The sequence below is a fragment of the Paramormyrops kingsleyae genome, chromosome 23 (assembly GCF_048594095.1).
Source record: "Paramormyrops kingsleyae isolate MSU_618 chromosome 23, PKINGS_0.4, whole genome shotgun sequence".
NCBI lineage: Eukaryota > Metazoa > Chordata > Actinopteri > Osteoglossiformes > Mormyridae > Paramormyrops > Paramormyrops kingsleyae.
The window spans coordinates 10,542,023-10,565,276 of NC_132819.1; the positions used below are offsets into that span (position 1 = coordinate 10,542,023).

At 42.9% G+C, this 23,254-nt stretch overlaps 1 protein-coding gene and 1 long non-coding RNA gene across 9 annotated transcripts in view; one reads left to right on the forward strand and one right to left on the reverse strand.

The window, feature by feature from the left end:
- Nucleotides 1-1,583: 1,583 nt before the first annotated feature.
- On the reverse strand, nucleotides 1,584-10,359 carry LOC140581869 (uncharacterized). The gene is made up of 4 exons (XR_011984916.1): nucleotides 10,213-10,359; nucleotides 8,403-8,568; nucleotides 5,695-5,883; nucleotides 1,584-2,631 (listed from the first exon to the last, which is right to left on the reverse strand). It is a non-coding gene; the product is annotated as an uncharacterized lncRNA (long non-coding RNA).
- LOC111839739 (receptor-type tyrosine-protein phosphatase U-like) overlaps nucleotides 8,405-23,254 on the forward strand; it is a 79,862-nt gene continuing 65,012 nt past the window's right edge. For 7 of the 8 annotated variants that reach the window (XR_011984914.1, XR_011984915.1, XM_072705504.1 and 4 more), the window contains exon 1: nucleotides 8,405-8,660. Coding sequence is in view for 6 of the 8 variants with exons in the window: in XM_072705504.1 (XP_072561605.1) it covers nucleotides 8,591-8,660 (70 nt within the window). In the remaining 2 variants the exon portion in view is untranslated. The remainder of the gene's footprint in view (nucleotides 8,661-23,254) is intronic. The other variant, XM_072705508.1, reaches the window with a different exon arrangement.

Here is a 23,254-nt window from a genome sequence, read left to right on the forward strand (position 1 = left end):
CACTTTATGTCTATAACACCTGGTAGACAGGGTTGCCAATTCTCACGCATCTGGCATGACACTCACGCAACAAATCGTACGGCAAGTGTATATTATTACATTATAAAACGTAGAATTGGCTACATCAAAAGCATCGGGATAGTTTGCAAACCCTACAGATTATTTACAAGGTAATTCAACTGTTACATGTAAATGAACGTGCAGACTTGTTTTGAACGGAAAATCTCACGCTAGCCAGCTGAAATAAGTTGGCAACGTTGTGCAATTGGTAAGTTCTGCATTTTGCATATTACACCATATTTTAAAGAAATAAAATGGCCACGTTTTGCGTGTTTAACTGACGAATCATTTGAACTGAGTTTTCTGACACCTTTTGCCAGTATCGTTGGACCCTGTCTTTCTACATTACGTTGCAAGCCATAACCATGCCTCATTAAGTATAACCTACGTGGGCGTCGTTAGGCGCAAGCTCCAGGACAGGTTAACTTGCCCCTGTGTTCTGACGTTATAATGTACCAATCGGTACAGCATACTCCCAATTAGAGCGCATACGTAGAATTGAATTACATAATTCTCTCCGCTAGCCCATGAATTTAGCAAGAAAATTCGACGGAAAGTAAGAGATTAATGCTTCACCGTTATTACGTGTAGTTATAGTTATAACTATGTACAAGTAGCATTTACTCAGTTTCTCTATTGTGAACTAGTACATAAATTAAACCCACCATTGCAAAAATATTCTAGCTTTCTCTCATACACATTCTTTTATTTTTTGTCCGTTTTGTTCGTCGTTTGTAATATTCCGAATAAAACCAATTTCAGACAACTACTGGAACAATGAGTACTGGAGGGGAGCAAGCTCATCCATCACATGCTATACATAAATAATAATAAATAATAATACATTTTATTTATAACGCACTTTTCATTAACAAAATCTCAAAGTGCCACATTAAAAAGAACAAAGTTAAAAACATCCATAAAATCTAAAAATATCACAACTACTAAATATGATATCTCAGTAGTTGTATGCTTTCCTACTGTAAATAAAAAAGTCTTCAAATTTACTTTGAAGGAGTCCAGGTTCTGTGTAACTCGCAGCTGGACAGGAAGACGGTTCCATAGCTGTGGGGCAACAGAGCAAAAAGCTCGACCTCCCATAGTACACATCTTAGTAGAGGGAACTAGAAGTAGCATACTACCTGATGATCTGAGGATGCGGTTGGAGGTTTGCAAACTAATCAAATCTTGAAGATATGAAGGTGCCAGGCCAAAAATACATTTATGGGTTAACAGAAGAATTTTGTACTCGATCCGGGAAGAAACAGGGAGCCAATGAAGTGATTTGAGGATGGGAGTAATATGTTCAAATTTCCTTACTCTCAGTAGGATTCTTGCAGCGCTGTTTTGGATGTATTGTAACTTTTGTATGTCCTTAGCAGGAATCCTAGCAAAAAGTCCATTACAGTAATCATATGTTGCGCTTGATATTCATTTCCTTATCAAATTGTTACCATCGATAAAAACGACAGGGGTTCTGTACTGATAGCATGTATTTTCTTTTCAGAATGTTTTATCACCGTTCAAAACTAGGTATGATGTTCCGATAGTGTACATTTCCTTATTATAACGTATTTCCACCGTTAAAAATCATATAGATATTCTGATTGGGTACATTTATTAGGGCACATTACCTCTGTTCAAAACAGTTTATTCTGACTGTCCTTGTGGAAACAGTAACACAACACATAATGCTATTATTACATCTTTTTCTTTTTGTTTCTTTGGATACGAATCCTGTTCCAAACAATTCTGTAACTGTCCCATTTTACTCCCTCCTTTAACCGTAAACATGTTTTTTAAAGAATACCCAGAATTATTTCCTGGATAATTAAGAGGAAGTGCATTATATTCATTTGCAATCCTAATTAACTGCAATGTTACATTATTCTGTTCCATGAACTGAACATTAGAAAAAGACATAGCTAATCAGAAACATTTAAATAACAGTATAGTCCCTCAGGTGGAATGGTCTGACTACCTGATGCCCATACCTAGTAAGGACAGTGTCAGTCCCTCCAGTGTCCTCTGGAGCATGTGGGTGCGGTCACAGATCCATTTTGTCCTGTATCTGGTGCAGTGTGCGCTGTCCCAGCCTCCTGATCACAGATCCTTTTTGTCCTGTATCTGGTGCAGTGTGCGCTGTCCCAGCCTCCTGATCACAGGTCCTTTTTGTCCTGTATCTGGTGCAGTGTGCGCTGTCCTAGCCTCCTGGTGTGTGGCATAGAGTGATGAGTCCTTGTCTTTTCTGAGGTTCGCCTCTTCCTCCTCAGGACCCCTCCTGTGTCCATTTTCACCTCATAGGATCTTGGATCCACCGGCATGATGACCGTTGCTTTCCTCCAAACTGTGTTGGGTTCTAACGGCTGAATCCTCACCCTGTCTCCCGGTTTCAAAACGTATATATCCTTTGCTGTCCTGTTGTAGTATCTGGCCTGTTGCTCCTGGTTGTCAGTCAGTCCTTGTGTCATCTGGGTAGGTAGTAGTGTCCCTGTTCTCCTGCTCAGAAGCCCTTGAGCTGGGCTCACATTTAGACCGTGGCTATTCCTTGGCTGGTGGCACCATTTGATCCTGAGTTTTATGAAAAACAACAATAATATAGCGGGATGCATTATTCGACATGCTGAGATTTGCATTTCCCTTTTTCAGAAATTTATACTGTTAAGTTAAAACTGCCTAAAACACATGCTGGTAAAACTAGTTGATTCTACAGTGTATAAAAAGAAAATGAAAGGGGGATGTGTCACCGTTGCGGAGAGGCAAGCAGGGAAGCAGGGGAACGGAGCCAGGAAGTCGGGTTGGACGGGGTTTATTTGAGGAAGACGGGACCGGGGAATCACAACAGGCAACATTACAATGACAAGTCTCGGGAAGACTGACTCAGACGAGGACTAAATACACAAGACAAGCTAGACTTAATAGGACACAGGCGATCACAATCAGGGCTGAACACGAGGTAACGAGGTGGGCGTGGCACACATTAGGATCGTACGGAGCAGGGTGTGACAGGATGCATTATTTGGCAAGTTTAATTTTATAGCTGCCGATATTTGCATCTCCCCTTTTTTAGTTTTTAGAGCAGGTTTGCTAGTTTTAGTTAGTTTTATTTTTTCCTAAATGCTTAGTTTTAGTTTATATTAGTCTTAGTATTAGTTTTCGTTTTTTCATGCTTTGAGTTATTTTTATCGTCGCCATTTTTCCAGGTAACGCGGCGAGCACAAGCCGACTGTAAACAAAAAGTGACGGACAGAGAGGAGCCGTACGGTGCCGCCAGCTGACGTAAAACTGCTAGAGCGAAATAAATCAATTTCATATCAATCCAAAAGACTTATAAATAAATCGACAAAGACGAAAACGAAGGACATTTCATCTATAATTTCAGTACGTTTTAGTTAGTTTTGTCAACGCACAATACAGTTTCAGTTAGTTATCGTTTTTTCTTTTAATTGTCGTTTTTATTTATTTAAGTTAACGAAAATGTTTTTTCAATTCTAGTTTTCGTTATTTAGTTCGTTTTCGTTGACGATAATAACCTTGCTAGAAATGCATCACCGCCCAATTGATGCCCCCTCAGTAGGTGTCCCCCTAGGAACGCATCATTGCCCAATCGGCGCCCTCTCAGTAGGTGGCACACTAGGCTGTTGCTTGGGTTGGCAGGCACTCATAGAAGGCAATAATGTGGTACTATTGCTTTAACAATAATAATAAAAAACATTTTAGCACAAAGTTTGTATGGGCCCCAGAGTTTTAGATACTATCAAACTGATTTATTAACGTAGTAACCAAAGTGTGACATGCTGCGAGACACACACAAGCACTTCCTTTTAGTCTGACCCAGAGTGTCCCTGCTGTCAGCAAAAAATTCCCCTGGCAGCTGGTGTTGGCGAACGCACAGGTCACCTTATCCATGGCGGACATAGTGGTGGTTAAGACGGCTGAAGAGGAAGACAGGGACGGGGGTGAACCCAGCACCCAGGTCATTCTTCAGCTGCAGATCATCCCACACGCGTGAGATGGCACCTCAGTGATGGAGAGCCCAGGTTATGGAGAGAGATGCAGAGCCCTCAGTGCCCCCCGGAAACATAGCACTCTAAATGAATGTGATGCTGCACCTCTTAGACATACAGAGCAGCTGGTGATAGGAGCGTTAATAGACTGACATGATTAATTTATTGAATTGATTACCTGACTGATTTGTCTTTGAATGATAAATCAGCTTGATTTACTGGCCAGTTGATGGACGCTCATTCTTTGTTGATTATATATAGACATAGTGGTGCTAAGCGGATTAGCCCTGGTGTTAGGATTGCTGAACATAGTGAAAAGGACCCTGCAGAAGCAGCTCCAGCAAACAGCTTCGAGTCAGGTAGCTCACACTGCTAGAAGCTGGCTGGCCTTCACATGTCACTGTGTGCTAAGTCTTCCTTAGCAGTTTGTACTATATTCTGTTTGACGCAGTAGTAAATACTGTGTTTAAATATTGACCTCTGACAGGCCTGGCAGAGCAGCTGGAAGAGCAGAAGAAGCAGACACCTGATTGGCTGGCTTACTCCCAGATGCATGAATCACTGGCTCGCTCCCAGGTTCCTGATTGGCTGGCTCGTTCCCAGACGTGGCAGAATGTTGCACTGGCATCGTTGGCCACTGTTTCTGAGCCACCTGGCAAGCACACATCTTCGGCCTGTGTACTCAGCACAGTCCCCCCCCCCCCCCCCCCCTCACTGTCCTGTCCCCTGTGGTGCCTCTGGGCCAGCTGGCCAGCATCCTCACACTGCAGCACACTGGCCTCCGGCTGCTCGGTGCTACTTCAGTACAGGAGCCTCCCCAGCTTGGGGTGCTGGTGAACTGCATGGAGCTGGTGTAACTGGCTACAGGCAGAGCGGGTGGTGGGCATGCAGAAGGGGTGAAGCTTGAAGCAGAGGTGCTGGGCATGGAGGAGGGGCAGGACGGGGGCTTGTACACACTATGGTGATCATGATCGACCCAGCTCCAGGGGATCACGCAGTGGGAGCAGTGGAGCTCCGACTGGGAGGGCAACCAGCTGGCAGACATGTAGGTTCTATGTAGGTGCTAGTGCAGGGTCAGATGGAAGTAGTCGGCTCAGTCGAGGATGCATCTGGGCTGCTAGTGCATGGGGAGATAATGCAAGTAGAAGACATGGATAGGGGAGCCTGATTGGTCCTCCATGGGGTCTGGAAGCAGTGGGGTGACTGCACCATGTGCAGCTCGTGGTCATAGAGGAAGAGCAGCATGGCCAGTCAGAGCTGGCCAGGTGAGACGCGCTGGGAGAGGAGGAGCCGTCCATGTGAAGAAGGTCACAGAGTCATAGAGAGAAAGAACAAGGGCTGGAATACGAAGGAGGGAGTGCAGTAACACGCACCGAGCTGCTGTGTGGCAGAAATGTACCCAAGTTGCTCCCCCACTGCCAGCTGCATTCTCAGTAACCCTTTCTAATCTTGTTGAGTTATACAACCTTTTAATAATGCTTTGCAAAAATTTGTTGGACCTTTTTGTGTAACTTTGATAGACATGAAGCCACGAAGCCTCCCTTTCTCTCTGAAGAATGTAGCAAGTTGATAATGAGGAAATACTTCTGTCATGTGAGCAGGTTTGGAGGAGAAGGGGCAGACTTACCATCCCGCAGCTGCCTGGTCCTGTTCAGAAGGGCGTTAGGAGCCTGATGTCCAGAGAGGCTTGATCGAACACTCTCACAATCTACAGCCCAAGATCAGGCCATCTTTTGAAGCTGGCTTTTCAAGGCAGAATTGCTGCATGCTTTGGCATATAAATATTGCTTTGGCAGTACTGTTCTCTTGCTGATTGCTGTAAAAACAAAAAGCAAAAATACATAATTATCTCTGTTCATTAAAAAACTAATGAATCCTTCCATGCACTGACCTTGATATGATCAGCATTCCTATGCAGTCTTCTCTGAAATGTGTTTTATGCTTTTTTATGCATAAATAGTTTCTTCTGAATATACTGTATGTATAACACTGAAGACGTCATAAATTGGATGAGATCTGTAAAGAGGATAATCCAAATTCAGTTTGTGGTATTTTTATGCTATAAACACAAAGCACAAACAGAAAGAACCATTCTCCCCATTTCTGTGAAATCTTTACAGCTGGGGTGTCTGATTCAAAGCACAGTGGGTGAGTTTAACTGGCTTGCTTGGTCCATGTATGGGTTTTTAATGTAACGACAGTTTCAATTTATTTATGTTGTTTGTAATTTTAAAGAAGTCAAATAACAAGCAAACTAACGTATTCTTATTAGAATTTGGGGGCCCAGCATGAAGTATATCTTTGGGGGCTTTTGGTGTAGCAAGGGGCCGAATGGGATCCCAAGGGGGGGCGAAGGGGATGTTTTGTCAGCAGCCCAGAATTTTTTGCTCTGCCCCTGACTGTCCATATGACATTATTCATGTGGCAGCTGATGGCAGGTCTGAAATGGTCATGAGAAGTCAGGATTGTCACATCCCTTATCTTTGGAGCTGAGATGATAAGCACAGACTTGGTGGGAAACTTCTGGAAAAGTGCTTATTTCTCCACCAAGTGGCAGATATTGCCATGGATTTCCATCACAGCCTGAATAACTGTAAATCAGGTCCAGTAAATGGTTTCTGATTAGATGATGCCAACCCCCTTAGAGGGATTTGTTAGTGTCTGTAAAATCTGCTACAAAACATTAGAGCCCAAAGCAATGCAATAAAAATCACTAAATGTTTAGGGAATGTGACTGCAAATGGGACCACCAGGTGGCAGCACAGAGCCTTTTTGTGTTAGTGGGCTGTCTGGGTTTCACAGTCAGATGAGGGGTCTTGGAGCCTGATTGTTATAGTTTTGCCTTTGCTGGGGCTGACCTGTGACCTGTGAGTAAGTGCTGAGCCTGAAGGGACATTAATGCGGGTTGGTATCATGGCCACTCCAGGGCCAATTAAGGGAGGCTACATTTTTGCTATAATCAGAATTAAGGATGTGCTGGTGGCAGCTATTTGATGCATATGAAGGCCATACACATGGCTGTGTATTTTCGGGGTAGCGCATCTGAGGCTGGTGAGAAGAATATAAGAGCAGATTTTCTTGGGATAAGTCTTCTTCTGCCTGCTTTCTATATTTTGTTATTTTAGTCTCCTCCCCATTCTGGGGTGCAAGAAACTTCTCCTCAGATCTGAGTTGTGAAAGATGAGGAAGAAAGTAATCACTCTAATTATGTGAAAACAGACTGAAGGAAGATGCAAGATAAGAATCTCCACATAAATGTACTTCCAACTGCTTATTAAAATATGGGAGATTCATTGCCAGTAGGAAAAGGAAACGCTTCTCCGTGCAGGAGATGACAATCATATAGCTGCCTGGAGCAGGAGACAGGGAGCAGAATGAATCCAAGGCAGATGGTGCATTGAAGTGTGTCATTTCTGCTCTTGTGACTTTGCTCTTTCTATCACACTGAGGTGAGACGCTGCTTTGCCATCTCTGCGACCAAAGCTCTAGTCTTGTCTGCCGTTTATAACATGAAGGGGAGACCACACACAGAAAGTCTTTAACCACTTTTAACCACAGAGACTTCACATAGAAAGCCTTTAACCACCTTATTAACTACTTAAAGATAACAGACATCATTATAAAAGTGTTAAGAGGAATATTGGTCAGGTAACAGCCAGGATACAGCCAAGTTATACAAGTTATACAAGCCAAAAAACGAATGGGGTTTTCTGGGAGACCCTGCCGGGGATGAGTGCTCCCCTGAGGGATGGATTGGTTGCTGTAGGGCAGGGTTATTCAACTCACGGTCCTCGAGGTCCGAGCACTGCTGGTTTTCCAGCCTTCCTTTACCTGTCAGTCAGGTGTGAAGCCTCTGACCAATCAGAATCAGTAATTATTAAACAACTACCTGGGAGAACTGAAAACACGGCCTGGATTTGGAATCGAGGTCCAGAGTTGAAGAACCCTGCTGTAGGGAGACTTACCTGTTTTTACTGTTTGCAGCTTTTATCTGGCCTAATCCCTGTTTGAGATACATCATGATTAGGGGGGGAGACACGTCATGGTTAGGGGGGGAGATACGGCATGGTTGGGGGGGAGACACGTCATGGTTAGAGGGGGAGATACGGCATGGTTAGGGGGGGAGACACGTCATGGTTAGGGGGGGAGATATGTCATGGTCAACACGGCCATTATAATAACAATTTAAACAGTTTATTAAACCGACCAAACAAAATTCTTGTTTGATGGTTGTTATTACTAAACATCACCACATGGCGGCGAGCTTGGACTGCACATGACCGCCTTCGAGCTGGTGGGAAACACAAGTCGGCGTGCAGAAATTCGGCGTTTCACCTGTTCATACTGACGTCACTCACGGCGAACGGCTCGCGCGCTGCTCGCTGAGCCTCACGCGCTGAGTCCTGACTTGGCTCTTGCAGAAACGCGGGAATCAAAGGGAGCCGGTAAGGAGGCTGCGAGCCATCAGCCCGAAGCACTGCTGTCATTTCTGCTGACCAGCCTAACGGGACATAACATTAAAGATGCAGTCGGGCGCCTTTTTAGTGATGCTGGCTATTCAAGTCTACGCTGATGGCACCGAAGGGCCAACAGGTAAAAAAATGAGGTTAAGTTAGCGCACCCTTAGGAAGTTGCCGCAGTTTCGAGCCGACTATGTTTCCGTTTCGTTTAGCCAGAACCAGTTTTCCCCTGCTTCAGCTGTTTGTACTGGTTTACCTGTGAAATATTTTCCGTTTTGTTTATCATTACGCTAGAAAGTGGCCCAGATGTTTTCGCTGGGTTATTTAAACTCTCATCCATAGTCATTGCGCTCACAGTTAATGGAATATGAACACAAACGAATTGTTGTTTTTCTTTGTAGTTCATATGGATTTTTAAAAGAATTGCTTTGGCTTATAAGTGCCTCTTTTCGGTGTTTTTGAGAGCCAGCGCTGTACGGCTTCGGTCCGTCGTGTCCTTATTTTGCTGTCATGTAAAATCGTGTAGAAATACATATTTTTAATCTCATTGAGTAAGACGTCGGGTTTATAATCTGAATAGTGGATCTGATGTTCTGAGGTGGCGCAGCTGTTACCTGTGGGCCATGGAGGATCGCTTTGTGCGCTGGCTTTACCTGCGTCTTCTTGCCCGTTGGGATTCTTTATAAAAATCACTCAATTCCAGTCTGTAGGTGACGCTCAATTTACTCAAGTATTTTATCATTTGAATAAATATAATGATTGCTATTCAATGATAATCTTAAATTTCAACGTGGACTTTATTAAATAACCTGGAATTCGTCGACCATGGCTTTATTAATGAAAAGTTAACACATTTAGATTATTGTTTATATATTGTTTTGGTACTAAGGAATGTGTTATGGAATAATGCAGCACTTTCCATTTTATTTTTCTGTGTTAATACAATGCATCTGTAGAAATATCTAACCTGTTTAAAATTTGTAAGGGCATACTCAGTGATCGCCTGCGGCGGTTTAAAGAGCTCGCCTTATATAAATCGTTAAGGGATGGAAGCTCTCGGACGCTATCCATACTCGTAGCTTGGAAGTTTAAGGATAGTTAAACATCCAGTTATTTATATGACTGAATTCAACTGATCCAGGTACAACAGCGGGAATAACATGCGGAGACGTGTGAAATGAAAGTGCTGCACTTACGGAGCAGGGTCCCTCGATGCCGCAAAATCGTGCGGATTTCTGTTTCCTCCACGTAACAGATAAACGGCATTGTCTAGTTCGTTCAATTTGTAGAATTTGATTCGTAAACCTCAACCCATTCAAAATAAACAAGGGTTTAAGATTATTTTAATATAGAGATACTGAGATGTCGGAATATGTTTATTTGGCATCGGTTCTGTAAGTTTAATCTTTTCTACACAGTTGATTCGTTGCCAGTGCTTATGCTAGAACCAGCTGCTATAAAATAATCACGTCGCAGTTTTATTTTAAAAATAAACCTGTACCTGGAAATTTGCGCTAATAATCATCTTGGTTAAATACCCATAAAGAAAACGGTGTAAGCAATTGTAAATGTAATCCAACGAACCCCTGAAGGTACACTGTTCTTAAGACTTAATGCTGTATTTAGTGTCAGGGAAGTTTCTAATGAAATGCTTTGATATTTGCAAGGGTGATTTGTGTTCTCACAACGATCCTCCTCGCCCGACACAGACGTCCTGAAGCTCTGCTGCTCGCTCGGCTGTGAACTGCCGTCCTTCATCATAACAGACTGCCGCTAGGCGAACGGGGCTCCCGCCCTAGACGGAGCGCACAGCAGTAGCTCGCCTCCGTCTCGCCGATCCAGTCGGAGGCACTGCGGGCGCGCCTCTGCGCGCTCTTGCGCGCGCCCAGTGCCCTAAGAACTACGCGGTAATTGATTCGGCGAGACATGTCCACGCGCTTGTTGTCGACCAGCGCGGAGCCCCACTTTCTCTGTCAGTCAAACTCAGCCACACACACACTATAAATAGCAGATCTTAGAAAATCCTAAGTTATTATTATCCATATGAATTGCATTTTTTGTTTCGCATTGGGTCGATGGTTAGCACTGCAACCTCGCACCATTGGAACCTGGGTTCAAGCCCCCTCCAGGGTTCCATGTGTTTGGAGTTTGCATGTTTGTCCTGTGTCGTCGTGGGGTTTCCTCTGGGTACTTCAGTGTCTCCCCCCCATCCAAACAGGCTGGAGCTAATTAGAGTTACCAAGTTGCCCATAAGTGTGAGTGACTGGTGTGTGAGTGTGCCCTGCAATGGGTTGGTCGCCCCATCCTGGGTTGTTCCCTGCCTTATGCCTGTAGCCTCCAGGATAGGCTCCGGGCCCCCCACTATCCTGAATAGGACAAGCGGCTATAGAAATTGGATGCATGTTTTGCCTTAATGTAATGCCTTGATTCAGTAACAGTGAAGAAAAAAGATAAGCGTGTTTCTCTGAACAATTAATGAAGTTCTCACAGAGAATGTTTCTAAACATTTCTATTTTGATATAATCTCAAATGTAGTATTACTACATCACGTATGTCAGTGTGGGTTCTGTTCACAATATAGCCTTGTTTCTTATCCATTCTGTACTTTTCTGTGATTTGAGATTTGTTGTTTAGATGGAAGCTGGTTGCTCGACTATGGATTGTTACTGGTGGGGTAACTGCCTTGGGGAGTCTCTTAGCAGGGGGGAGTGTTTTTCCTGCTTCCCGCCGGGCCTCTGTGGTCCCCACCTTGCCACCTTTGTACTTTAATTCTGGAAGACTTTCACTGAATCACCAGTAAAGTGGTGAAGTCATTTTAAGCACTCTTGGGGCATACTGTGTGAAGCCATTTCAACACTTATTCTATTAGGGGAGGATGAAAAATGAAACAGGGGTTAAGATGGCAGATGCAAGGAGTAGAGGGAAGTTGATTTGATTTCTTTTTAGTATAAAACATTTCCAGAAGTCAAAGACCAGGGAAAATGTGTTGCAAATGTCACCCAGCAGAAAAACAGGAAGAGAGCACAGGATTCCAGTTCTCAGTTTCTGCGAAAATAAACCATATTACATCTAAATTCACGTGTTATACGCTATCTTTGGCATCTACGAATGCAAGCCTGCCAGTCTCTTTCCGAGGGTTATAGCAGAAAAGGACCCAGGAAAGATGTGAGCATGGCTCTTTGGCAGACACATGGCAGCATGGGCAATGCAAGCCCCCTGCATGCCCTCTGCAACAGAGACACAGTCAGTGCGCTGGGCATGCTGCATGAATAGCCTGATCCTGCGCTTGGAGCCCAGGCTTCACTCTCAGCTGTATATGCATGTGAGTGTCTCAAAGGAGAGCATGATGGGATATGCAAAAAGAAGCACTCCAGTGTGACTGTACTCGCATGTCAACTAATGGCAAATAAAGCATCGTTTCATTTTAATGTCACAGTAAGGTGTTCATTTTGGATATGTGCAGAACACCCAATGTCTTTAACCTCTGAAAAAAATGTCATTTTCTGCAGTCGTCCAATTGTCATGTGATCTTGAGGTGATATTTAACTACATATACCTTGTGATTTTTATACATGATGGCCATGTTTGCTGAATATGATTTCCCATGCAGGTCTTTGTGTTGGCATGTGGGATGCGTGTAGAACCCATTACCCTGACAGGTAGAGTATGGAGCTAGAATTAGCGCTGTAGCAGGACTGTAGCTCATGTAGCTAACGTGTGAGTCTGTGTGAGTCTGTCCTTACTCATGACTTGCTGTATGGGCATCATCTCCCTGTGTGCAAATAAGTACACATGAAGTATATGGAATATTTTTTATGTATTTGTTTCTGAGGTACATCACACGATGTGCTAGGCCTTTTGGGATTTACCTCTCATTGTTCAAAGAATGAATATTAAATGTTTATCCCATTGAAATGATACTGCCATCTCAAGCAGTGTCCTGTAATATGTCCAGTGTATATCTGTGCTTGTATGTTAGTTCAGGTGTGCATAGCATGTCTGTGTACTCTTGGACCTAGTGGAAGTGATCTACCTGTCCTACTGTTTATCTCTGTTATCTTTAGAACTTGTTCTGCCCTTATCACAGCTGATGTTTCTTTGTTCTGCCGAATGACTAAATAGAAATGAGCTTCACTAACAGCTGCGTTTGGTCTTGGTGCTCATGTGGGAGCACAGGAAAGCCAGAGCACCTCCTCCCATGTCCCTCTTTGTCACTGGCTGTGTAGTGTTTTGATCTCCATGTTTCACTTATGGTTTATGCACAGCCATTTCCTGTCTGTGTCAGAAAGCGGCTGTCTGAGATACAGCCACATCAAAACCATCATACAGCCGCTATTTTCCAGGTGCATGTTGCCACTGTGGAGGAGCACAGCCCTCATCCCAGGTGTGAGCTAGTCAGTGCTCTGCTGAGCTCTGCCATCTGCCTGGCAGGGCCAGCTGAAATGCCATTACCTTGTAGATCTGCAGCTGCGGCGGGTGGCCGTCAGCCCAAGAATGCAGCTGGAGGAAGAAGATCGTCTTGTGAACCATAACCATAGCAACGTTGCCCCCTTCTTACCTGAATTCCCCTACTGCAGATGTCTGGCTGGAGAATTTGTAAGATGAAAAATGTCAGGACTGGCAGCAGCAGTCTGTTTAAGATACACGTTATGTAAAGTGTTCAGCTTTGAGACAGCAATGCTTTGATGGTCATACAGAGATAAATATATTAATAAATAAGCACTAGAAGACAGATGGCTTGACTGGTCACTGTGGACCCGGGGCGGGTAGTGTTATTGATTTTAGCTCAGCAAGCTGTCGGAAGCTGCTAATCTGTTCTCTCCGTGACCCTCCTTTCTGGGGATCTGTCTCATGTGCTGCCACCGCTAGGTTTTGTCCACATGTCCTGCCTAGTTTGCTCTTCAGGCACAGTTCCAGGTTGGGCTGGGCAATTAATCGAATTTTAATTTCAATTACGATTTTGGCTTCCAGCGGTTATCAAAACGATCGTGATACATTGATTGTGCCACAGTTAATTTTGCAATTATGCTCCTGTATTGTCTTCTGTAATCAGCCCAGTATACCCCTTTCTTGCCCCTTATTCTTTTTTTCTCAGTTGAATTATATTTAGAGTTCAAGGAAATCCACTGTTAAAGAGATATATATTTTTTACGTTCAATAAATGCGTGATATTTCCAAAGCTCTAGTTTCACGCCTCTTTTGTGCAGCTATGTTTAACAGGCACAAGTACCACCAATTTTCTTTTTTATGTTTAATTACAGCCAGGCAAAGAAGTGCAATGAGTCCCTGCGATATTGCATTTTTGTCCCTTTGATGCCCTGGGTGATAGTGAAAGACATGAGACCAAGATGCAATGAACAGTTATTTAACTGCGTTCAGTTCTTTGATAGTGCTCAGGTAGAAGCTTTTCAGTAGTCTGGAAGTGCATGTCCTAATATACCTGTACTACCTTCCAGAGGGCAGCAGAGTGCAGAGGTGGGGGCCTGGGTGAGATGGGTGTCTGGTGATTCTCATGGCCCGTGAAAGACATCGGGTTCTGTATATGTCCTCTAGTGAAGGTAGCTGGGTGTTGGTAATTTTTCGTGCTGATTTGATGACTCCCTGGAGGGTCTTCTTGTCAGCCACGGAGCAGCTAGCATACCATACTAGGATGCCAAAGCTGAGTATGTAGAGGTGGGTGAGAGCAAGCTTGGGTCAGCCAACATGCGGCACCCCTGGGGCTGGGGGCTACGGGCCTCGCTCAGGGGCCCAATGGCAGCATCAGTCTGCTGCTCCGGGGATTTGCACCGGCGATTATTGGCCCTGGGCCCTAACCCCCTGAGTCACACTCTGCCCCTTTTGAGACCTCATAAGTGGAAGAAATCCCTTGTCCTTCCCTGAAGAAAAGTGCTTGTCCAGTGCAATCATCTCCATTGTTTTTGTAGCAGTGTCTTTTTCACTCTGGTTCTGCTAACTTTGAATATTGATGCAGTTTAAATATGACTCATCAGCCGTTGCTGATATCTTGATTTTTCAATATGTTCATCGATATATCGTTTTCCTGTAGTTGGATATTTAAACGGTGCGAAACTGAATTCTGAAACTAAAAGAAAATAAAATGCCTAAAATCATAGGGCTAGTCATGAACAGCTGAGCTTAATTAAGCATCACTTACTATACAGGGGGCTGATATCAGACCGCGACTATGGCTTTTGCGTTTTAGAAAGCCAGAAGCCCGTTATTGTGTTGAGACGTGCAGCAGCATATGTTCAGCTTGTCAGTGTATCCCTTCCCCCCACTTTTGTATCAGCTTTTAAGCTGTAAGTTCTAATTAAAGCTGCCAGTCACATGGATGATGCTTGCTGAAGCAAAGGGAGCTGTTATTTTGAAGCCTTGTTAGAAGGACACAACTCCCACTAAAGAGATCCTCCTGGTCCTCTTTCCTGTCCCAGTTGACCGCTTGGGCGCCTGTTTCATTAAGAGCCAGCTTAAGAGGGATTACACAGTGCCTCAGCAGATGGGGGGTGTTCATTTACATTTTACTGTACTTTAGTGAGGCTGATTTGGCTTGGGGAGGCAGCTGCTGACGCAGGCCTCTCGAGTTTCAGGCTTGTGCTTGTTCAGTATTGTGGCCGGTTATGGTTTCGAGGATTGCCCATCTGATAAGCAGCAATGCTGCCTCAGCCCTGAAGGCTCCTTAGATCAGGATCAGTCCCTGTTTGACCAGCAAGTGTCGCTGGCCATCCTTAGTGTTTAGTGATTATGACCCTCACCTGTGTCTTATTATTCCCAGTAGGGCTGCAGCTATCGATTATTTTAGTAATCAAGTATTCTATTCCATCGATTAATCGGATAAGAAATACTTTTGTCTTATTAAAGAGCAATAGCAACTATTCAAAAAAGAAAAAACAGACAGGTCTCTTAAAATGAACAACTCATGGGTTTCCTTTTTAGGAACATTTTTAATGATTGAACTCCATACAACAACTGACAAAAGAACTAAACCCTTTTAGTGCATTTATGTACATATTTGTTTTGTTTTTGTTTTTTTTTTTGTTTTTTTTTAAGAAAACACTTTCTGTAAATAAAATAATGTCAAATAAAATGACATTTACTTAAACTAAGGCGTAAATTAAAATGGCATTTACTCTGTTTTCTTGTACATTTATGGGAGGCATAAAAAAAATTCTGACAGGATTGTATCTCCTGGATGAGGTAGGAATGGTGTATGCATGTTCATGTGTGTGTAAGTGAATGTGAGTGAGTGAGTGTGTGTGTGTAAGTGTGTTAGAGAGTGAGTGTGTGTGTAAGCCTTTAAAGGAGCATGTGGCGGTTGGATAATTCAGTGCAGGGGTGGCCAATCTTATCCGCAAAGGGCCGGTGTGTATTCAGGCTTTTGGGATAACCTGTAGGTCAGCTATTACCCAGGTGTGAGGACTCTTCAGCCAATCATTCCTCTAATTAGTAATCTAATTAGGGAGTTGCAGCAAAAACCCGCATACACACCAGCCCTTTGCGGATAAGACTGGCCACCCCTGATTCAGTGTCTCAGAGTTTTACTGGCCCAAGGCTGTTGGGGCAGGGGGGTGGGTAATTTTAATATAATATTTATATTATATTATTCATATTAATCTAAATCTGCAAAATAATATTACTAAAGCCTTGAAATAGATCTAGTTGAGTACACCTCTTGCTCCCCTTTAGACTCACCCCTGCATGCTGCAGGTATCACTGCAGCAGTGTGACGGCTGCTGTATAGCTTTACTGTAGCCTTGCTGCTGTGGGAGACAAACAGCGGTGGATGGGAGCAGCTGAAAACATCGCTTTTCTTCACCTTTCAGCGTGTTGAACAACTGGTTTGATTAAGGACTCTCACCAGCTCTTTACAAGTAAAGGTTTAGTAGTAATTACAAGCACTGCTGCTGTTTTCCTTCAGTCCACCTGAGATCACCATCTCTGTAATGGAACCGTCTCTTTGCTCTTCGCTGTCAGTGTATAGACAGGCTCCAGCTCCATGTTAAGCATAATTTTCACTGCTGTTGTATTATCAGTTTTTTTGTTGAGGAAAAATAGGGGCTGCTTGGCCAGTATCTTGTTATACTTTTTTTATTCACACATATGCCCATAAATACGTCTCTATCGCAAGTCTGTGTTTAGCTCGCGCTAACATTTTTCGTCTTTTTCTCTGACTTAACTCGCTATTTTCCCTGTCTTCCTCCATTGCGCCATCAAATCAAACCTGCTACACGTAATGCAGCGTAAGCACACTGTGCGACAGTAATAATCCTCCGAGTGAAACACGGTGATCACTAAGCAGTACATAGTCGTGCGGATTGCAAGAATCATCGACGCAAAGAGTTTTTTTGTAATCGAGTTATTCGAGTTACTCGATGAATCGATGCAGCCCTAATTCCCAGCCATAGTGTTTGGTTTATTGTTAATACCTGTTTGTTTAGTCCTGGTTACCAGTGTATATATGTCCTTGCCTTTGCTGTGTTCTTTAGTTGGTCATTGTATGTGTTGCCCACCAGTAGTTCTGTGATTGTTGTAGGTGTTTTGCTCATGTTCCCTCTGCTTTTCCCCACGTGTAATTCTAGCCCTTATTTATCCTCACCTAATCTAACTTCCTTGTTTTGATGTCTCATCATCCCATTTGTTTTGCGTGTGTGTCTGAGTCCTGTTTATATAGTGAAGTACCCATTTGTTTGAAAGCTACACTGTGCATCGTCAACCTATCATACTCATCCTATCATACTCATCCTATCATACTCATCCTATCATGCTCATCCTATCATACTCATCCTATCATACTCATCCTATCATACTCATCCTATCATACTCATCCTATCATGCTCATCCTATCATACTCATCCTATCATACTCATCCTATCATACTCATCCTATCATGCTCATCCTAGCATACCGTGATGCCTTCGATGGAGGTGTTTATGAAGGCACCTCTTAGGGAGCCTGATGCAAACCCGATGATGCACACGCACACGCTTACGTTACGATATTTGTCAGGACTTACCACTGACTCCACGTTTTTTGGGTGAACAGTATTTCACTCTTAATCAAGAGCAACTCAAAAGAAGGCCAATGTTAATCAGAAACTAAATGTATTTTTAAGCAGGTGCTTGTCTTGCACAAGACAAACGAGGTGCTTGTCTTGTGCAAATTTGCTGTGATGATTTGTAGGGACAAAATACAAACAGCCACAAACACAAGTGAGCTACCACGCATACAAAAAAACACACCAACATAGAATCCATGCAACTGCTTGTTCTACTCAGGGTCATGGGGGTCTGGAGCCTATCATGGAGACTATGGGCACAGGGCAGGGAACAACCCAGGATGGGGTGTACCAATCAAGGCAGGGAACAACCCAGGATGAGGTGTACCAATCAAGGCAGGGAACAACTCAGGATGGGGGTACCAATCCATTGCAGGGCTCAGTCCCACATTCATGAGTACAGGTAACTCTAGTTAACCTCAGCATGTTTTTCAACTGTGAGGGGGAAACCGGAGTTCCCAGAGGAAACCCCACGACAACACAGGGAGCACATGCAAAATTAACAATCACAGAGCTAGGGTGGCAACTGGTCCCAGATGTGGGAGGCAACAGTGCTAACCACTGCCCCACCATGCACCGTGTTCCTTCTAGCAGTGGGAAAATAAGAATGAAGAAAGAGTAGGGTGTGGATTTTGTTACCTGAATCAGTTAGCAGCTAGCCTCATCAGCAAGTGCTGCCTAACTGGAGCATCTCAGCAGGGCTGGGGATTATGTACATTAGAGATTATGTGCATAGCTGTTCGATCTTTTCCTTGTTCCTTCTTCACATCCATGGAGTTTCTGCTTCCGATGAAGTGGTGTGGCCTGGCACCTTTTTCTGCTGAGGTGGGGCCCTTCGTCCTAACCAAGGGCAGTTTGTTTGGTGAGGGAGAATTTGGTCTGGGCAGTGGTCTGACTTCTTCAGAACATTCGCATGCAGTTTGTTAAACCTGTGAAATGTTTCTGAGGTGGATATTTCCACGTATTTCTATGAATCATAAGAATTAAGAATTTATTATTCATGATTCTATTTTCACATTAAATCCAAGTCAGTATTATGATGTAAATGGTAACAAAAATAAAATATAGTGACGAATAATCCAAGTAAAGCTTTTAAACAGCTGGTGTATATTAAAACAGCTGTTTCTTAGGGGTACCAGGATAAAAATGCAGTAGGAATTAGATTAGTTATTGAGTTTGTGTCTTCATAGTTTGTTATAATGGATGCTTAGTGTTTTTGATTATCATTAAGAAGTCAAACATTCATACAGCATGTCACAATAATATTTTGGGACACGGGCAGCAGGACAATATAAAACCACAAGTATTTCAACAGGTACTGCTACATTTAAAAGCTAGAGAATGAACCTGGTATGCTGACTGAAATAGGACAGCCATGAAACTTATGAAAAATAAAAGTGAAACGCAGCTTAAACAATGTTGTCTTTGTTATATTCACTGTAGGCTGAACATTGGCTGCTGGAGTATATATGTTTCTGTCTCTTTAGCTGTGTTTCATGCTGACTGAGAGAAGGTGTTCAGAGCACAGCTGTCATTTCAGCAGCACAGGTTTGTACTGCACAGTCAGAGCTAACCCTGACCCTAACCCTAACTTCTGTGGCTGAATCTGTGCTGATGACCATCTCCCAGCTCTCCTGCTGTTTTGTTTGTCACATGCTATGACTGGTACCTTTGAGCATAGAACATCTGAGTCTGAATCCCATCCTTGAGTCTGTGACCAATGAGCAAGATGCTTTCCTGGCCAATTTCAAAATTCCTTGCACAGTTTTTTATTACTCACCATTGAAAATGAATTCGAAGTAAATTTTGGAGGGAGAGTTGTTGTGTAGTGAATGTACCATGATTTTGCTTATACAGTGATACCTCAGTACTCTCATCAGAACTCGAGTTTCTTAAAAGTCGAACCAACCAGTTCGAAAAAAATGACCTAGAACTCGATCTGAATCTCAGAAGTCGAACCGTGAACGCCAACCTAAGATAACTTGTACGCGCGGGGAAATGAGTCATGCGGCACGTCTCTCAGTGGAAACAAAGGGTACTGCTTCAGTCTCAGGCTCGCATTCACTGTGATTTGCAATTTACAAACAAATTAACGAATACAGAGTAATAATAAAAATAAACAATGGACCGCTTGGCATAGTCTAGTGTTGCCGCAGTGTTGGGGCATGGCTTGGGGTAGTGGTATGGTACATTCTAATTAATTGGTTTTCCATTATTTCTTATGGAGAAAATTCGATCAGAACTCGAACTTTTTAGGATTGAGGTACCAATGATATTGGCAGAACTGAAATGACAAAGGTAGCTAATAAAAGCACTATTGTCCCACTTGGCTGCCATAGCGACAAACCATTGAAGAACTTCTACTAGGCTTGGGCGGTGTGATGGTATTATGGTATACCCCGCTATTTAGTAATCCCAAAGGTATTATTTTTAATACCATCAAAAATTTAGATGGTCCTCTTTCAATGAAAGTCATATGAAGATGCTGTATTGAGGCAATGTTTCATAGTGCACAGCGTTAGCAGTGATTAGAGCCTCAACTGAATTAGAAAAAAAGTCAAAGAATAACGTACATGCAAATTGGTTAATACCACAGAAACAAATTGGCTGTGAATGCACCGGAACTGCTAGAGCATGTGTCACATATGTGAAACCTAGTGTGTATACAGCTGCAGGTCTCAGATTTAAAGGTGACTTCACTGGAAGCCCTTTTGTGAAGTGTAATGTAAAAATGAGTGTTGGTCATGAAAATAGCATGGAAACATCTTGGAAAATGTCCTGAAAAGAGTAGGAACCCTGATATCTTGAGGGGGCACACATGATGTAGTAGGACACTTTCTTAATTTATTTAACCAGGAACTAACTGTTAGTTATGTACTGATCCCATATTCGTTCACCATTAATCAGTCATGTATTTCATGCAGTGTCTATATTTGATCATGATTTGTACGTAAGATGTAACTGATTTACTAAGTTACTTGTGCCCCTCAAGCAAAGTGTTACAGATTTTTTTCTTTTTCTAAGCAGTCTGTACCATGGAGTGCTCATCTAGATATCAGCCTTACCCTAACCTCATAATCCTAACCCTATCCCCACAAATGTGGACTAATCAGCTTTTGTAAAGTAAGTGAAAACGCTAATTGATGTGTTCCTACTGCCCCTGGTAGTCAGAGGTTGGGTCTGTTTAACTGTATCCGTTGTACCAAATTTATGGCTGAGTAATTTTAGTGGAGTTGTGCCTGATATGTTACTGAACCTTTTCTCTCACATGTTTAGTTGCTCGATGACTGCTTTAATAGTTGTTCTATTCCTCTATCGCAACAAGACAGCCTCTCCATGCACTTATGCCTGGGGATGAGAGGGGGTCCCAATGCGTGGGACAGTTAAATAAGTGTTCCCACTACCTGAATTGCTTTAGCTAATCTCCTGTTACTCTTTAAGTTGGCTTGGGGCGCTCAGTCTTCTGAGTGATTCTTTAAACAGCATTAAAATAACCACCTCCCTTGCCCACTGCCAATAGCTGTGGGGAATCCTATCAGGCAATGGGACTGTGCATGTGACGAATGAAGCAGAAATGGGTGAGACAAGTGTTGAGCCATATGGCCACCCGTGAGCCTTGAGCCATACGGCTGCCCATGAGCCTTAAGCAATATGGCCGTCCGTGAGCCTTGAGTCTCACGGCTGCCTGTGAGCTTCGAGCCATACAGATGCCGGCGAGTCTCAAGCCTTATGACTGCCCGCGAGCCTTCAGCTGTACATATGCTCACAAGCCTTGAGCCGTGCAGATGCCCGCGAGCCCTTAGCCATACAAATATTATTGATTTGTCATGGTAATAATGATCAAAACCGTACTGGTTAAGCAAACGTTACCAAGCTAAATGTACGGTAATAATCAATAAAAATTGTCTTTATGGAACCAACTATATGGTTATAATCAATAAAATATGCCACTACCTAGCTAAATGTACATCAAATATCTAGAGTGGTCACGTTTACTTGAGTACTCTATTAAAAAGCATTGATTAAAATTTTTCTTCTCAATTACTCGGCAATATGGTGGAAGTAAGACAACACATAGGTGAGGGTCCAAATAAAGAACAGGAATATAATTTGTGGGGCATTTCATATTAGTGGATGAAAGTACAGTCATCTGTCAGTATTGCAAAGATGAATTTATATACCACAACAGCACAACTGCAACGCAAATGCATATTAAAGAGGACATTCGGGTTTGACGGACTCACCCAGTAATGCGAGGTAGCCATAGATACGAGAGTAGCCTAGTCTGTTTTTGTCATCACTTTAACTTAAATCGTTTTGCTTAATTTACTTTCTACATTTCCTCTATGTCAAAATAATCGCTGTTCAGACAAAACGTAGCCCTGTTGCTTAGGCGCATCATCAAAAATGAAAATCATCATACAATATTAATTATTTTTGGAAACGTATTGTGAGTTTTGAGTAGGGCTGGATGATAATTGAAGTTTTTGCAATATTTTAAAGTTGAAAATTAACTATACAGCCAAAGCCAAATATAGCTTATCGACTAACAAAGTCTGTCAGATAAGTTCGTGGTTTTGCTGATACTTGTACTGGTGCTTTACTTGAGGGGTCATGAATAATGCAGTAATACACGCTTACTTAATGCATTAATTAACCAGTAACTAAGTGTTTAAGTACTGATCCCATGTTCATTCATCATTAATAAATCATGAGTTCATGTATTTCATGGAGAAACCTGTATTAGTTCATGATTTATTCTTCAGTAGTAAAGTAACTTTTGCCCCAAGTAACTTACCATTAGTAACTAATTAGTTATCTGTTAACTAATATAGTGTCTGAAAGGAATACATGAACTGTCGTGATTGATTAATGATGAACAAGCATGGGATTAGTACGCAACTAACACTTAATTACTCCTTAATTAGTGATCCAATTGATCTATCATAGAACATCAGCACTGTTGGTTAGGTGTGTGTAGAGAGGAACTCTTGCATCACCGAATCTTGCACAGAAACAGCAGGTAAGACATTTGGATCCAGATTGATGAAAATAAGTTGTTGTTTTCTTTGTTCACCTGTTCTGGAATTAGTTTCTTTTACTTTGCCTACTAGTGATCCAAAACATTTTCAAGGAAATCTTTTGCAAGCACACTTCAGCACGTGGCTGGTTTGAGTGGGCTACCCTGTCTTTAAAATGACAAAATTAACAAATCTAAATATTGATTATAAGAATGGGATGAATGGGATTGTAAGAAATGGAATGGAAGTTATTGATCCCAAAACCCATTGTTTAAAGGTACCTCACATGTCTTCTAAGGCTGGCCTTCTAAGGCTGGCAATTATAATATTACTGGATATTTTCTGGGGAAATTCAGAGTGGGCACAAGAATACATCACAAACACCTTGCCGATCAGAAAGAGATCAGATCAGAACGCCTTGTTCCATCCCACCGGATTATCATGCTTTGGAGGTCTACTGCTTGCTGAGGGGAATAAGATGCAACAGGAACGGGACACGTGGAGGCAGATGGTGTGCTCAGTGAGGCTCTGTATGCTTGCTGAGGCAAGATGGCATCCTTCACTCCCCTCACGTAGCGTGTAAGGCCCAGCCGCCAGCTGGGGCAGCTGTTAGCATAGCGAGCCGAGAGGTCCTATCTGCTGCTGCTAAGCAGC